The sequence below is a fragment of the Nerophis ophidion genome, linkage group LG04 (assembly GCF_033978795.1).
Source record: "Nerophis ophidion isolate RoL-2023_Sa linkage group LG04, RoL_Noph_v1.0, whole genome shotgun sequence".
Classification (NCBI taxonomy): Eukaryota; Metazoa; Chordata; class Actinopteri; order Syngnathiformes; family Syngnathidae; genus Nerophis; species Nerophis ophidion.
In genome coordinates, this window is record NC_084614.1 from 63,499,905 (window position 1) to 63,517,312 (window position 17,408).

General features: G+C 40.8%; 2 protein-coding genes across 6 annotated transcripts in view; one reads left to right on the top strand and one right to left on the bottom strand.

Annotated features, from left to right (window-relative positions):
- slc7a3a (solute carrier family 7 member 3a) overlaps positions 1 to 9,105 on the top strand; it is a 43,827-nt gene extending 34,722 nt beyond the window's left edge. For all 3 annotated transcript variants that reach the window (XM_061898702.1, XM_061898701.1, XM_061898703.1), the window contains 4 exons: positions 1,058 to 1,284; positions 1,366 to 1,532; positions 4,961 to 5,069; positions 6,726 to 9,105. In XM_061898702.1, the coding sequence (XP_061754686.1) occupies positions 1,058 to 1,284; positions 1,366 to 1,532; positions 4,961 to 5,069; positions 6,726 to 6,874 (652 nt within the window). In that variant the 3' untranslated portion in view covers positions 6,875 to 9,105. The remainder of the gene's footprint in view (positions 1 to 1,057; positions 1,285 to 1,365; positions 1,533 to 4,960; positions 5,070 to 6,725) is intronic.
- Positions 9,106 to 12,795: 3,690 nt separating this feature from the next.
- LOC133551711 (ras-related protein Rab-39B-like) overlaps positions 12,796 to 17,408 on the bottom strand; it is a 41,421-nt gene continuing 36,808 nt past the window's right edge. For all 3 annotated transcript variants that reach the window (XM_061898708.1, XM_061898710.1, XM_061898709.1), the window contains 3 exons: positions 14,353 to 14,574; positions 13,072 to 13,342; positions 12,796 to 13,014 (listed from right to left, as the gene is read on the bottom strand). In XM_061898708.1, coding sequence (XP_061754692.1) covers positions 12,859 to 13,014; positions 13,072 to 13,342; positions 14,353 to 14,567 — 642 coding nt within the window. In that variant the 5' untranslated portion in view covers positions 14,568 to 14,574 and the 3' untranslated portion in view covers positions 12,796 to 12,858. The remainder of the gene's footprint in view (positions 13,015 to 13,071; positions 13,343 to 14,352; positions 14,575 to 17,408) is intronic.

Below are 17,408 nucleotides of genomic sequence, written 5' to 3' on the forward strand. Positions count from 1 at the left end.
TTTAAAATTTTCTATCATAGAAATTGTTAAATAAAACTAAAAATGTCAAAACTACAGTAGTATTGTTCATTAGAGGAGACCAAACCAATCAAAGTGCGATATTGGATTACAAGCGTGTAATTGTGATTAAAGGGTGTCATTTAATGTATAGTCTGCTCTCATAATTTACAAAACTATTATTTAGGTCAGTGGTTTTCAACCTTTTTTCAGTGATGTACCCCCTGTGAACATTTTTTTCTATTTAAGTACCCCCTAATAGGAGCAAAGCATTTTTGGTTGAAAAAAAGAGATAAAGAAGTAAAATACAGCACTATGTCATTAGTTTCTGATTTATTAAATTGTATAACAGCGCAAAATATTGCTAATTTGTAGTGGTCTTTATTGAACTATTTGGGAAAAAAAAGATGAAAAAATAACTAAAAAACTTGTTAAAAAATAAACAAGTGATTCAATTATAAATAAAGATTTCTACACATAGAAGTAATCGTCAACTTAAAGTGCCCTCTTTGGGGATTGTAATAGAGATCCATCTGGATTCATAAACTTAATACTAAACATTTCTTCACAAAAAGAGAAATCTTTAACATCAATATTTATGGATCATGTCCACAAAAAAATCAAGCCGTCAACACTGAATATAGCATTGTTGCATTTCTTTTCACAGTATATGAACTTACATTCATATGTTGTTAAAGTATTATTCCATAAATATATTTATAAAGGATGTTTGAATTTTTGCTATTTTTAGAATATTTAAAAAAAAATCTCACGTACCCTTTGGCACACCTTCAAGTACCCCCAGGGGTACGCGTACCCCCATTTGAGAACCACTGATTTAGGTCATAAACAGATTTTTATGCTAGAGCATTGACAATATTTATTTTATATTTAATAATTCCAACTCCTCACATATTCATTTATCATGGGCTGGTCGGTAACCCAGGAAAAGCAATATGTCGACAGGGACCTAAACAGGGACTCTTTTTTTAGTAATACAACTTAATCGGGTTTCAACATGAATCTGTCCTTAAAGTAAACCCCTTTGTTTCTGCCAAAGGTACCAACCAGGAACCTTGAACTCGTCCAGCCAGACAGAGAAGCTAGTGGAGCTCGTAGAAGGCGAAAAGGTAGCAGTAAGCGGCGGGGACAGTGGCGATGAGTACACTGAGAACGAGGAAAAGCCCCTCCAGGAGGCTTTCACTTTCAAGCTGCTATTCTGCCCAAGCGGAAAGACCCCCACGCAGACCTCGGGGACAATCGTCTACGCCACCACCGCCGTCATCTGTAAGTACAGAATCCCATAAGATATGGGCGAGTAAATCTTCCACCATCTTAACAAGCCTTCTTAATGTCTGCTCTTTGTAGCCATCTTGATCACCGTACTGTGCATCATCCTGGCCAACTGTCTGCAGCAGCTGCTGGACGGACATGGAATCGTGGTGGCGACTTGTGTCATTTTGGCTCTGCTGTGCGCCGTCTGCCTTATCATCATCTGCAGGCAGCCCGAGAGCAAGGAGGCCCTGACCTTCAAGGTAACCATTTCTTAGAAAATCACCTTGGTTGTGGTTTGGTATGTTGCTGTGTTTTCTGCTACACTCCATTTAGCAGCTGGGAACATTCTTTCACCGCAACAAACGATTAAAATGACTTTCACGCGCAAATACGGGTACTTTCATCGCTTTCGACTGACCTACACAAAGTACATTTAGTGTGTAAACAAAGGGTTTATTTTCAATGAGATTCTACACAAGCACTGAATATTTCAAACTAAATTTTGTACACTACTGCTCTCCAGCTACACATGTTGTATTTACAGTGGTGTCAGTTTCAAATTCACTTTACGAAACCTGGATTATACTCCTGTGCGGAGAAACTAGTGTACGCTAAGCCGGCTTACTCATCCATCTGCAAACACTCCTGCACAGCGTGACGGGCACCCATGGGAAAACCCCAACGGTTGTCAAGTACTGCAAAGGCTGTAATTGTTCAGCTCCTCTGATTTTGGATCAATATTTTAAACAACAACAAAAATTCCATCTGAAATAACACTCCCCATCCCTCTTTAATTACTAGGAGTGTGCTTCTCTACCTTAAATGGCAATCCGATATGAATATATAATATGAACACGGAACGACACAGGAGGTCCTTCATACTGACAGCCATCAGACTGTGTAATGCATATGTTCCTTCCTAACTGCACTTAAATGTAGAATATATTTATACCATTCATATATTATATATATAATATATGTTATATAATATTTATTATTATTATTTTCTATTGTGAGCGAACTGTGGTGCTGAATTCAATAGAGTACTTTCTATTCTATTCTATTCTATCTTGATACATGGGTTACGATACGATTCACTAACAATACTTTTTAAAACACAATACGATGTGATTTGATGCAGTTTGAAGCTTTGCATGGTGGGATTTTTTTTTATATTATGTCAAAACAATGTGGTGTTTATTTCTTGAATTGAAAAATACAAAACAGACGGTTTCGGTATTGTTAGCAAACAGAACTCTTAACTTCAAGGCATTGCAATCCATAAACTTAAAAGAAAAGAAGATGTGAGTGTGAGTTAAAAAATGCAAATTATGATTAGAACTATGAATTAATTTTCTTCTGTTGATCTTAGTTTAGTTGTATTTATTATTTGTTCTACATTGTTAAGTTACATTATCAGATTTAATCGCAGTGGGAGAGTGGCCGTGCGCAACCCGAGGGGCCCTGGTTCAAATCCCACCTACTACCAACCTCGTCACGTCCGTTGTGTCCTGAGCAAGACACTTCACCCTTGCTCCTGATGGGTGCTGGTTGGCGCCTTGCATGGCAGCTCCCTCCATCAGTGTGTGAATGTGTGTATGAATGGGTAAATGTGGAAGTAGTGTCAAAGCGCTTTGAGTACCTTGAAGGTAGAAAAGCGCTATACAAGTACAACCCATTTATTTATTTATTTAATCAAACGTCAGAAGGGTTGTGACGTTCACAAGCGAAGCAAATCTATTGACTGACTGATTGACATGAACGATAGGTCTTTTTTTATTTGAAGAATGACAGTGATGAAACATTTACATCTCAAACAAGGCAGAAGCAGCTTTGCACATCATTTGAGAAAGAAAGGGACTAAGAGGAGTTGGAAAGATTCCAGATTTAGCAAGAAAGTTGCCAAGTTGACAACACCGCGGATGTGTGTGTGGGAAATAAAGACACAAAGACCCGCCTTAAATTGCTTCTGAATGGTTTACATTGCGTGGTACTCTCGTATTACGTCATCACAGAAGTCTCGCAGAGGTTACAGCGGCCATATTTGTATCAGACGTACAAACAACCGATTCATGACTTTCCAACCGGTCATCGACCGATCCATACTACGTGTATCGCGCCAAAGGCTGGTCAAACGATGTAGACATATCTTTCACGTTAAAATTAGTTATCGTTTTTTACCGATTCATTTTTAAACTCCTATTAATTACCGGCGATGTGACGAAGGAAACTAACAAGCAAAATTGTTGATGGTTGACATCACGTCACGTCACACGCTCAACCCTGACGAAGAGCTGCAAAAGCAGGGGTGTACAAAGTCCGGCCGAGGGAGACATTTGTGCCCCACAGCACAGATTACAAAATGGTTCCAATAGTATCAGAATAGAATAGTAATCAAATATGTCTGGCAAGTATACAATTAGGAAAGTTGCACATTTCTGTAACACAATCGTAAAAAACAAAAATAAAGTAGGCCAATACAATTAGTGAAATGATAAACTGCTATTAGAAAGTCCATTATTCTGCTCTTTTTTGCCTCACTAATCATGTTTTTTCTTACAGGCTTTGTAATTTCATAGTTCGTGTGGCGAACCCTGCACACACCACGAGTGTGAAAAATTAGTACATATCTTTCTCCGACGCCACCATGGCTAATTGTGTATTTGTCACATATTTATTGTGCTTCATGCTTGTTGTCTTTTTTCACCATTTGTTTTCAGTACTGCTGGTAGCTTCTTATCATTGAGGCTGCGTATGACGTGGTGCGATATCAGATTATAGACGTATTAGAGGGAGACAGGAAGACACTCCCCTCTCATACCCAACACGTTACACTCACTGCAAACTGCATATCTACAACATGAAAGCCAAAACTGAAAATAATTCAACACTGCTGACATATTTGCCAGCAAGCTCGATGCTACACTCACTGCAAACTGCATATCTACAACATGAAGGCCAAAACTGAAAATAATTCAACACTGCTGACATACTTGCCAGCAAGCTTAATGCCTGTGGAGCACATGCAGTTTGATAGGTATACCAATATCATTGTCAGGAGTTTGCAGAGAAATAGTGTCACCTAATGGCCTTCAAATCCATATTGCTCATCCCAGTCCGATATTAGTATTGATCAGATATCAGCAAAAACAAGTCCTATATTGTCCTAACTCCGATACAAGCAGTCCTGCAGAGTGTTTACTCACTTCCAATAAGCATACAAGGTTGGTCTTTTCTTGTATTTTAGTCAAGTCATTTTCAAAAAGTAAACATAACAGGCTGTAGTCTGTTATGAGCTAGCAGCTACACAAGAGCTAAGCACACCAGCTATACATACGTAATAAGTGACCTTGACTAAACAATTTTGCAAGATATTTGTCAATATAAAGTATCAAACAATTATAGTTGCATATTACTTACGGTTACAAGGTCTCCAAGGCAGAAGCATGTTAGAAAGTATCCAGTAACAAAAGTGTCTACATCATTCAACTTACTGCGTCACATGAGCTTAACTTAATAAATTATTGTCGGCACTAGGCATCATAAAAAATAAAAAAAATTACCACTCCACTTCAACCTAAAGACAGCACGAGTCCATTCCAGACAGTTTTTTTGGGAGCATATTTTTTTCTAGAACTCCAAATGTCAAGCACTGTAAAGTTTATCATATTGTTTCGCTCTTTTCCAGGTTCCTCTGCTCCCTTGGTTGCCTCTCTTCAGCGTCTTTGTCAACATCTACCTCATGATGCAGCTTGATCAGGGCACCTGGTGTCGCTTCACCGTGTGGATGGTCATCGGTACGTTACCAACGTTCTTTGTTCTCTTTCACACTCACCCTTTTTCCCGATCAACCCTTGCTTTTGACAAAACCTCAAACATTTCCACTGTGGGCCTCAAGTCATGCATTTTCAATAGTTTGCATCCACTGCACACTTTTAAGCTGCCTGCATGTGCCCCAAAATGCACCTAAAAGACAATATACTGAAGTAAACATTAACAGTTAAGAATAAAAATAACTTTTAACTTATCCTTCGGTAACATTTTTCCACCCCCCAATTGCAGAACTACTTTAGCCCGGACTACAGTAGGAAGAGTATTCATTTGGCCCCATTCGTCGTGGTTCCCGTGACACATGAAATGTGATAAATGTTACTATCCACTTGAGCCGCTAGATGGCAGTGTTGAATATTTTAAAATGTTGTTTGTAGGAATTTTCAAATTTGACCACAGTGTCAGTTGCTATGTACAGTGGGGAAAAAAAGTATATAGTCAGCCAACGATTGTGCAAGTTTTCCCACTTAAAATGATGGCAGAGGTCTGTAATTTTCATCATAGGTACACTTCAACTGTGAGAGACAGAATGTGGAAAAAAAATCCAGGAATTCACATTGTAGAAAATTTAAAGAATTTATTTGTAAATTATGGTGGAGAATACGTATTTGGTCAACCATTCAAAGCTCTCACTGATTGATGGAAGGAGGTTTTGGCTCAAAATCTCACGATACGTGGCCCCATTCATTCTTTCCTTAACACGGATCAATCGTCCTGTCCCCTTAGCAGAAAAACAGCCCCAAAGCATGATGTTTCCACTCCCATGCTTCACAGTAGGTATGGTGTTCTTGGGATGCAACTCAGTATTCTTCTTCCTCCAAACACGACGAGTTGAGTTTATACCAAAATGGATACATGGATGATACAGCAGAGGATCGGGAGAATGTCATTTGGTCAGATTAAACCAAAATATAACTTTTTGGTATAAACTCAACTCGTCGTGTTTGGAGGAAGAAGTATACTGAGTTGCATCCCAAGAACACCACACCTACTGTGAAGCATGGGGGTGGAAACATCATGCTTTGGGGCCGTTTTTCTGCTAAGGGAATAGGACGATTGATCCGTGTTAAGAAAAGAATGAATCGGGTCACGTATCGTGAGATTTTGAGCCAAAACCTCCTTCCATCAGTGAGAGCTTTGAATGGTTGACCAAATACGTATTTTCCACCATAATTTACAAAAAAATTCTTTAAAATTCCTACAATGTGAATTTCTGGATTTTTTTTCACATTCTGTCTCTCACAGTTGAAATGTACCTATGATGAAAATTACAGACCTCTGTCATCATTTTGAGTGGGAGAACTTGCACAATCGGTGGCTGACTAAATACTTTTTTGCCCCACTGTATAGATTTTTTTTTTGTATGCTTTGGGGACGGCGTGGCGAAGTCGGGAGAGTGGCTGTGCCAGCAATCTGAGGGTTACTGGTTCAATCCCCACCTTCTACCATTCTAGTCGCTTTGTGTTCCTTAAAAAAAAGTGCTATACAAGTATAATTATTTGAATGGGGAAGCGGCACCATCTAGTGGACAAAGTAAAAACATAATCATATGCTTTCAGTGTCCTTATTTTTTTTAGCGCCCTGTTACGTGGCTTCCTGACTCCTCTCCTCTCGCCGCTCAGGTTTCATCATCTACTTCGCCTACGGCATCAAGAACAGCAGCGCCAACCGGTCGTCCGCGCGCAAATACGAGCCGGCGCTGCAGTCCAAGAGCCCCATTTACAAGGGAGCCCCCGACGACAGCGATGCGGAGGGAGGCAGCAGCCCCTGATAACTACTGACGTGGTCTTGGAGAAGGTGGGGAGCGGGGGTGGGCGGAGCTTGAAAGAAGGGAGGAAGAGGCCACAAATCTTTACCTCTAAACTTGACGATTAAGACACTGTGACGTGTCGCTCTGTAGTTTGTTTGTAGTTAGCAACGTAGCCCTCGCTCTTAACGCTTTGACTCTGATTGTGAGGATTGCTTTCCTTCATTTGGGATGATGGACTTGTATCATTTTCCAGTTGAAGACTTGATTGCACCAGCCTGTTGCTTTGTGTCTGCTGCGTGTGTGTGTACAAAGAGAGTAGTGCTGAAGCCAACAGGCCACGGTCCATAGTGGACTTAATACTGTGAGGTCACCAGCACACAATCCTTGTTGATGTCATCTACACAACTCTAAAGTTTTTAATATCAGACCCCTTTTTTATTTAAAAATACATTCATTATTGGGTCTTAGGTCAAACTTGAGGTTCCAACATGAGTTGCTGCACTGTAAATACACCTTTGTGCCATTCAAGGTCATGAATTTTTACTAACTGAGGGAAAACAGAACTTTTAACAGGTTGTTACATTGTGCAAATTATTTCAATTGACTTAAAAAAACAATACTTTTCCACTACACAGTAGCTTAAAACAGAGCAACTGCGAATACCCAGCCTCATTGAACGCATCAGTCACAACAATGGACAGGGAAGGATATATGGCTATCCTAAAGGAAACTAAGGGCTTGTTTACGCATTAGTCGGAACGCTAACAGTAGGCAGAAAATGACTTAAATCTTATCCGAGAGGAGACTAGGGCCTTAGTTTACGCTTTAGTCAGAAAGCTAACAATGCGTAGAAATTTAGTTCAGGTTATCTGAGAGGAGACTAAGGACTCGGTTACGCATTAGGTTAGACGCTAGCAACAGTAAGCATAAAAGTTATTTAGGTTATCCGATAGGAGACTATGGGCCTGGTTACACGTGAATTGGAATGCTAACAACAAATAACGTAAGGTTATCTGAGAGGAGACTAAGGGCTCTGTCACGCATTAGTCGGAACGCGAACAACAGTTGGCATTAAATGATTTTAAGTTACCCGAGAGGAGACTACGAGCGCACTGAGCCGTTTTAACCACGCCAGGCTGGTGCCTAAGTAAGGTACCGAATGCCCAGCGAGTGTTGCAGCAAAGTGGAGATTGCGGAGCATAAAAAGTCACAGCAATCTAATGTTGAAACGGCCAGCAGTCTTCTCAGCTGACCATTAATTAGTACCTCCAATATCCTGTTGGAACTGTGCTGTGGAAAGTCCATTGTTAGACACCAAAACTTGCCATTCAGATTTAGGGAACTTAACAAGTTTGTGTTTGATTGATGAATGTGTGGAAGCTGGAGGGTTTTTACAATGAGAATCTGCCTCATGGCTAACATTTTGTCATTTGTTGTTGAATTTCCTTCTGGGTTTTCGTTTCAACTGAAACTTGGCAGCTTTGTCTGTTAAGTTTGTTTCTTTCCTCAAGTAGAGTTGTCCATATCTGAACGTGCATTATAGAAGTGTGGGGAAAATTCCTTTCATTTATCACAATCAGTTCATATCTATTGACAGGGATTTTTTTTTTTTTTTTCAAACCGTGGCATGTACATTTTTTAAGTTTGGTCTTCCCCACAATGGGTTGCAGCGTCCAAGCGTAAAAAAAAGACAAATTTTATTAATCATAACATAATATTGGCTTTTCGATTCCTGTTTGTTGTGATGAATTCATCTCTGTATATTGTCATCATTTTAACGTTTGTACATCATTTGTTTTTTTTTGTTTTTTTTTTTGGGAGAAAGTCTGATATAAGTTATCCTTTTAGACTAAAACAAATCAAATACTTCTGCTTTATGAAGAGTTGGTCTCTAAATGATGTCCCCCATGGGATTTATAATTTATGTGCTTTACTGTATATTGTACAGTATTTGTGTACAATTATTTATATAATGTTGTAAATTTAATGACTGCCCCCATACCAAAAGCTGTACGTTTTTTTTGTTGATTTTATTCAATAAGCAATGCCTGAATATGTGATAGGAAAGCACAAAGGCTGGTTGATCAAATTTGAAAATGTTAACATGAAATAGCTACGCCCCAATTTTGCATCCAGCCCTCGTGCCTTTCTCAACTATCATTACCCCTCTTTTATTTTGCTAATTGATATTTGTTTTATAAACTGTACATATAGCTGTCATGTAAAAATAAACCATACTGTACTTACGAGTATTTGTTTTTTATGTTTTTCTTTGTCCATATGAGCTCTAAACAAAATTGAATCTTTAATGTTTGTACTGTCGCCTTGGGGTGTTTTACCATCACCTTAAACACATGTACATGTTTTATTTGGATCCAAGTGACGTAAATGTTTTAAATAAGTCACCAATTATTCCCGGGCGTGGCCACCGCTGCTGCCTACTGCTCCCCTCCCAGGTAGTGATCTTGGGCGATAGATATAGAATAATTTCCCCACACCTAGTGTGTGTGAGTGACAATCATTGGTACTTTAACTTACCATTTAGTAACATTCTAATGGTGGTTCTCAAATGGGGGTACACGTACCCCTGGGGGTACTTGAAGGTATGCCAAAGGGTACGTGAGATTTTTTTTTTAATATTCTAAAAATAGCAACACTTAAAAAATCCTTTAGAAATATATTTGTAGAATAATACTTCAACAAACAATTCAAAAATCCTTTATAAATATATTTATAGAATAATACTTCAACAAAATATGAATGTAAGTTCATAAAATGTGAAAAGAAATGCAATATTCAGTGTTGACAGCTAGATTTTTTTGTGGACATGTTCCATAAATACTGATGTTGAAGTTTCGTTTTTTTTGTGAAGAAATGATTTGAATGAAGTTGATGAATCCAGATGGATCGCTATTACAATCCCCAAAGAGGGCACTTTAAGTTGATTACTTCTATGTGTGGAAATCTTTATAATTGAATCACTTGTTTATTTTTCAACAAGTTTTTAGTTATTTTTTACATCTTTTTTTTCCCAATAGTTCAAGAAAGAACACTACAAATGAGCAATATTTTGCACTGCTATACCATTGAATAAAACAGAAACTGATGACATAGTGCTGTATTTTACTTCTTTATCTCTTTTTTTAAACCAAAAATGCTTTGCTCTGATTAGGGGGTACTTGAATGGAAATAATGTTCACAGGGGGTACATCACTGAAAAAAGGTTGAGAACCACTGTTGTAATGTACTGAGTGCGCCACCTACAGTGGCAACGTGAACTGCATAAGGAAGCTAACAAGCCATAATGCGCATGTGTGCACCGGCGATCATCTCTGAAACAAATACGGTTCGCCTTTCGTGACAAAACATTACAGCTTTGCGTGAGTCTTTCCTCAATAATAGTTAGAACAGAATTATCTAGAAATAGTGCACAGTTATCCCCTTTTAAGAGTGTCTAATACGCACCACAAAGGCATTATTGGTAGTTGTTCTCTTCCGGGAAGAGCACTTCCGGTTTCTCTTAGCTAGCAATTAGCTCTTGGCTAATTGTCTTTATTTGCAGACCAAGCATAAACATGTTAGACATTGTTTTTATTTGTAATAAGTCAGTTGTGTTTCAAAGACATGTGATCACCATTGCAAGAAGATAAAGGGGCACCGGAACCGCTCAAGTAGACCGACAATGTGGTTCGTGTTAGCCAAGAAGCAGCTGTTGCGTGTTATTGCGAAATTTAAATTGGAAAACGTTTTATAATGAGTATTTTCATCATTTGAACTTTAATTGCTTGTTTTTGTTTGTGTCTATTAAAACAAACTCATGTTTTAGTTTGTGGTTATAATTCATTAAACAGAAAGCGGCTTAGCTTGCTGCAGTTACTGCTTTTGACCACCAAGTGCCGCCTTCCACCCGTAATGGTTTGCCAAGTAAGAAGTTTTAATTTCCACAGTTCCATCCATCCATCCACCTTCTTCCGCTTATCCGAGGTCGGGTCGCGGGGGCAGCAGCCTAAGCAGGGAAGCCCAGACTTCCCTCTCCCCAGCCACGTGGTCTAGCTCTTCCCGGAGGATCCCGAGGCGTTCCCAGGCCGGCTGGGAGACATAGTCTTCCCAACATGTCCTTGGTCTTCCGGGGCCTCCTACCGGTTGGACGTACCCTAAACACCTCCCTTGGGAGGCGTGTGAGTGGCATCCTGACCAGATGCCCGAACCACCTCATCTGGCTCCTCTCGATGTGGAGGAGCAGCGGCTTTACTTTGAGTTCCTCCCGGATGGCAGAGCTTCTCACCCTAACTCTAAGGGAGACGCCCGCCACACGGTGGAGGAAACTCATATTGGCCGCTTGTACCCGTGACCTTATCCTTTCGGTCATGACCCAAAGCTCATGACCATATAGGTGAGGATGGGAACGTAGATCGACCGGTAAATTGAGAGCTTACCTTCCGGCTCAGCTCCTCCTTCACAACGGATCGGTACAACGTCCGCATTATTGAAGACGCCGCATGGATCCGCCTGTCGATCTCACGATACACTCTTCCCTCTCTCGTGAACAAGACTCCTAGGTACTTGAACTCCTCCACTTGGGGCAGGGTCTCCTCCCCAACCCGTAGAGGGCACTCCACCCTTTTCCGGGCGAGAACCATGGACTCGGACTTGGAGGTGCTGATTCTCATTCCGGTCGCTTCACACTGCTGCGAACCGATCCAGTGAGAGCTGAAGATCTCGGCCAGATGAAGCCATCGGGACCACATCATCTGCAAAAAGCAGAGACCTAATCCCATGGCCACCAAACCGGAACCCCTCAACGCCTTGACTGCCCCTAGAAATTCTGTCCATAAAAGTTATGAACAGAATCGGTGACTTTATATAAGCTTTGAAACATTTGAATTACAATGAGACTATTAAAAGTACATTTTAGAGCTTCCATCCCTGCCACTCTAAAATAATGTAAACACAGTTCTGACTAGCAACAGGGAGTTGACTATAGACAAAAGCTTCTTTTCTCCACAAGGCACTCTTAGAGACTCTTTCACCTTAAATCAACTGACCACTATTCAGTCAAAATGAGGCAATATTTCATGTTCATCACGTACAAACAAAAAACCCTGTTTTGACTTACATTGACTGTTAAAAATCGTGTTTTTGTGGGTCACACCCAGGAAAAAATTGGTAAAATATGAAAACTAAAAGTTGTAATAGTACCATGACATAGACCTTTTTACATGATATGACATTTTCACTTGTTACAATTTGCATTATAACAACTTGAGTTTTTGTATTTGTTACTTATCAGTGTGATCTTTATATATATATATATATATGTATATATATATATATATATATATATATATATATATACATATAACTTAGATTTATGTCACGCTTTTCTAAACACTCAAAGCGCTCACAGAGAAGTGGGACTCAACATTCATTCACACCTGGTGGTGGTAAACTACATCAGTAGCAACAACTGCCCTGGGATAGACTGACAGGAGCGTGGCTGCTAGTTTGCGCCTACGGCCCCTCCGACCACCACCTATCATTCATTCACCAGTGTGAGCGGCACCGGGGGCAAGGGTGAAGTGTCCTGCCCAAGGACACAACGGCAGCGATTTTTTGGGATGTCAATAGGTGGGAAGCGAACCGGCAACCCTCAGGTTTCTGGCCGGCTGCTCTACCCACTATGCCATGCCGCCCCTTATACTCCCTTGGATTTCTTGTGCAGTTAGTGAAGGTGTTGCGTCATCCTGACTACATAGTTATGTTTGAAGTGGCTATCCGATGTTTATTAATTGTAAAGACGTGAAGAAAACCCCCTAAAAAGCTTTAAAGCGAATGTGAAGCTGAAGGGTTCTTGTGCTTAGAATAGTAGTATGACCAAGCAGCACATGAGAAGTAAAGCATATTACTTTCAAGATGGACATATTTGTAGAAATGGGGGGGGGGGGGGGGGGGGGGGTCATACGACTACTTTCGGCTCTCCCGAGTCCAAAGAAATGACGTACAGTTCAGCAGAGGCATTGCCGTCCGCCCTTGGTCACTTCCTCCGACGAATGGACGATGTTGGGGACGAATCCACTCTTGACGCCCTCCCAGCCGTCCTGGATCTTGATATCGCCGCTCCGCACCAGCTCAAAGATCTCCCTGGTCAGATCCATGAACGCCTTCAAACAATAATAAAGTCAACCCAATGAAGGCGGATTTGAGCGTGTCCAACAAACCTTCTCTACGTTGATGGCGTCCCGGGCCGACGTCTCCACGTAGTGCATGCCGTAGGCCCCCGCCAGCTTTTCGGCCTCCTGCCGGCTCACCTGGCGCTGAGCCTCCAGGTCACACTTGTGGCCCACCAGCAGGAAAACGATGCCATGCGGCTGGACGTGACTTCGAGCCTCCTCCAGCCAGTTGTGCACGTTCTGGAAGGAGCGGCGGTTGGTGATGTCGAAGAGCAAGAGCCCCCCCACCGAGTTGCGGTAGTACGCCCTGGTGATGGACCTGCAGCAGGAAAAAGGAAACAAAATGGGCTTGGAATTAAACATTGTGGGACTCCCATTTGCAGCAACATGTCATTGATTGGAGTAAGCGTTGCTCTGGTTTGTCGACAAATGGGAAGTTGCTGGCAGTCTTCAAAGTACCCCAAAGCTGCCACAAATGATTGGAGGATGCGTGAAGAACTGTGGATTAGATCAGACTGTCAACCCCGCAGATTTAAGGACCAGTCATAGACAATTTAGAGTGAAAAGCAAATTTTATTTTCACTCGCATACAAATCATCCTAACTTGGATTGTTTCCCTTGCTTCGAGACTCTCCCGAAGGACACTGCAGCGAAGACACAACAAACTCCCTTCTTGTCTTTCATGGACACACACCTTTTGTTGTTGACTTTGGACTAGCGACTGCACAATACATCAAGGCCGCGGAACAGAGACACACTACGGGCTTACACACACACACATCCACAAAAAATATATACGCCACACATACACACCCCAACGCCCCCCCAAGCCAACGCTCTCGACGCAAATCCCCTCGGGGTGATGAATGGATGGTCAACGCCTGAAGAGCTGCGGCTTACCACCATGACCTTGAACTACCTTCCCTCTGTTGCTAGATATCTCAAGATGTATGTTGTAATATGTATATGTGCTTTGCTATGGATGTTTTTTCCCGCCTCAGAATGGGCCCCCTTAGGAGCCCAGTCTAGATTGTATTTTTTACTCATCCTTCCCCAGCGTTTACCTTTTTCCCATCTTTTAGGGGGCGCCCTATGGCGACCCATCAGCGTTCTTGTTCTGTAAACCTGTACACTGTTTGTTTGTCTAATCTTGAACAGGATTGTGCTGAAAACAAAGTTTTGTTGTACTTGTGCAATGACAATAAAGACCTAACCTATCCTATCCAAAATCTAACATGAGGACATTTTTCAGCGGAAAATGTGCCTCAAAAGTCAGACGTCCTCTCACATCTCAGAATGTTTTGCTTTCAACTTTGGAGTTATACTCGCCTGAACCGCTCCTGCCCCGCAGTGTCCCAGATCTGGAGTTTGATCCTTTTGCCCGGCTCGATCTCCAGCAGGCGGGAGAAGAAGTCCACCCCCACAGTGGGGTCCGACACGTGGGCGAAGTGGCCCTCGGTGAACCTGCGGATCAAACACGACTTGCCCACTGTGGAGTCTCCAATGACGATGAGACGAAACTGATAAAGCCATATTGTGTCCATGTCAGATCTGTCAGGGGGAAAGGGCATAAATCATGTCAGCTGAGTTTTTTAGCGACATTTTAAGAACACCATCAATGCTCTAATTATAGCCTAACCCAAAACTGCAAACTCATACTCAACAAATACATACAGTGGGGCAAAAGTATTTAGTCAGCCACCGATTGTGCAAGTTCTCCCACTTAAAATGATGACAGACGTCTGTAATTTTCATCATAGGTACACTTCAACTGTGAGAGACAAAATGTGAAAAAAAATCCAGGAATTCAAATTGTAGGAAATTTTAAGAATTTATTTGTAAATTATGGTGAAAAATAAGTATTTGGTCAACCATTCAAAGCTCTCACTGATGGAAGGAGGTTTTGGCTCAAAATCTCACGATACATGGCCCCATTCATTCTTTCCTTAACACGGATCAGTCGTCCTGTCCCCTTAGCAGAAAAACAGCCCAAAAGCATGATGTTTCCACCCCAATGCTTCACAGTAGGTATGGTGTTCTTGGGATGCAACTCAGTATTCTTCTTCCTCCAAACACGACGTGTTGAGTTTATACCAAAAAGCTCTATTTTGGTTTCATCTGACCACATGAAATTCTCCCAATCCTCTGCTGTATCATCCATGTATCCATTTTGGTATAAACTCAACTCGTCTATCATAGCCCGATCGCTGCTAGCACAGGACATGTCCTCTTTTGCTAGCATGCTAGCAGCGACCGGGCTAGGATAGACTGACCATACGTCCTCTTTTCACCGGGCATGACCTCTTTTACGGGGCTGTCAGGGCAGAGTTTCTTAAATGCCTCAATTGTCCGGCATTTTGAGTTATGGTTGCGTGTATTAACAATGTACGTTTAGGGTTAAGAAGGGGTTAAAAACAAAACAGCAGCAATTGTGAGGGAGGGGCAGAGAGCGAGAGAGTTACGATAAATGCGCATGCGTCTCCAGGCTCTACTTTGTATCCATTGACTTATGAGATATAATTTTTTATTATCTATAGCATGGGTGTCAAAAGTGTGCCCTGGAGGCCATTTGCTGCCCACAGCTAATGTTTTAAAGGCCCACGGCACATTCTAAAAATACTATTAAAATAAACAAAAACATAACAAAACATATACACACACACACGTATAAAAAGCTTGAAGGTTAAATGTAATTTAGAAAAAGTTGCAATGTTGACTAATAAAACAAAGCTGTTTTTTTTTCTTTCAAACTGTCATTGCTCAAAACATAAAATTGAATCAAAATCAATGTTATTGTTACTGTACCAAAAATGACCCGAACCGTGACCTCATAACAGAGGTACGTACCGAACCGAAATGTTTGTGTACCGTTGCACCCCTACTGTATACATATTCACACACACATATATATATATATATATATATATATATATATATATATATAGATAGATATATACATCTATCTATATATATATATATATATACACATACATATATAAAAAAGCTTGAAGGATAAATGTAAATTAGAAAAAGTTGTAATGTTGACTAATAAAACAAAGCTGTTTTTTTTTTCTTTCAAACTGTCATTGCTCAAAACATAATATTGAATCAAAATCAATGTTATTATGAATCATTGACCTATCCAAGGTTCCGATTACTTCAAAACAAATATTCCTCTAAGAAAAATATTTTTGGTGGAATATTTTGCAAAGTTGGTAAATAAATAACCCAAAAAATTAGATTTTGTTGTTTTCTTACTGAACCGAACCGTGACCTCCCTCTAAACTGAGGTACATACCGAACCGAAATGTTTGTGTACCGTTACACCCCTAATGTATACACACACACACACACACACACACACACACACACACACATATATTAGGGGTGGGCAAATTAATGTGTTAATTATGAGTTAACTCATTAATCTATTAACGCCGACAATTATTTTATCGCACATTTGCGTATGTTGTTTACATGCTTTTCTTAACAAGATGGCGTCGCCCGGCGTCGAGGGGCTCTTGGTAAAGATGCAACATTTGACAAAAATACCGGACAATTCTGCAAATTTCATGGCTGGCTTACAGCGTGGTCACTCCGGGATCACTTACGACCGCCAGACAATTCTGGATGTGGATAGATCGGGCCGTTTTGGACTGAATGACGCGTGCTTGCTAGATCGGCTAGCTAGCATGGGAATACTTTGCCGGCTACATCCAGCGGCCTGTGAAGCAGCGGAGTATATGTGTTGTCTGTCTATTTATGAATCATGCAGACGAGGCGTGTTGGCTGAGTTCTTAACGTTTACTTTCAGAGCGTGCATATCACAACATACAAGATGCCGTCATGGCGACACACAACCCATACCGGGCTACCGCGCATGCTCGTCACTCCTGTTGCATGCTGGGTAGGGTAGTTCTTTTATTCCCTGGCTCATAACATCACAATATAGTACCATGTATATGCATTCAGTTTATCAAAGCACCAAGCAAACAATCGGAAAATTCCCATCATATCAATTCCTAGATATGGTCATAAATATTTTAAGTGCACTACGCAGAATAAACACAACATTATTAATATTGCTACTACGGATAATTTGATCAAATATTCCCTAAAACAGCCCACTACCTATAATATTGTCACCGATGTCCCACTGGGTGTGAGTTTTCCTTGCCTTTATGTGGGCCTACCGAGGATGTCGTGGTGGTTTGTGCAGCCCTTTGAGACACTAGTGATTTAGGGCTATATAAGTAAACATTGATTGATTGATTGATTGATATAGGTTTTTTAAACATAAGATCCCTGATAAAAAAAAATGTCTGCTGTTACCTCAGAAATTGCCTGTTCAGATGTTATGATTGTGGCGCAGAGATTCGTATGTA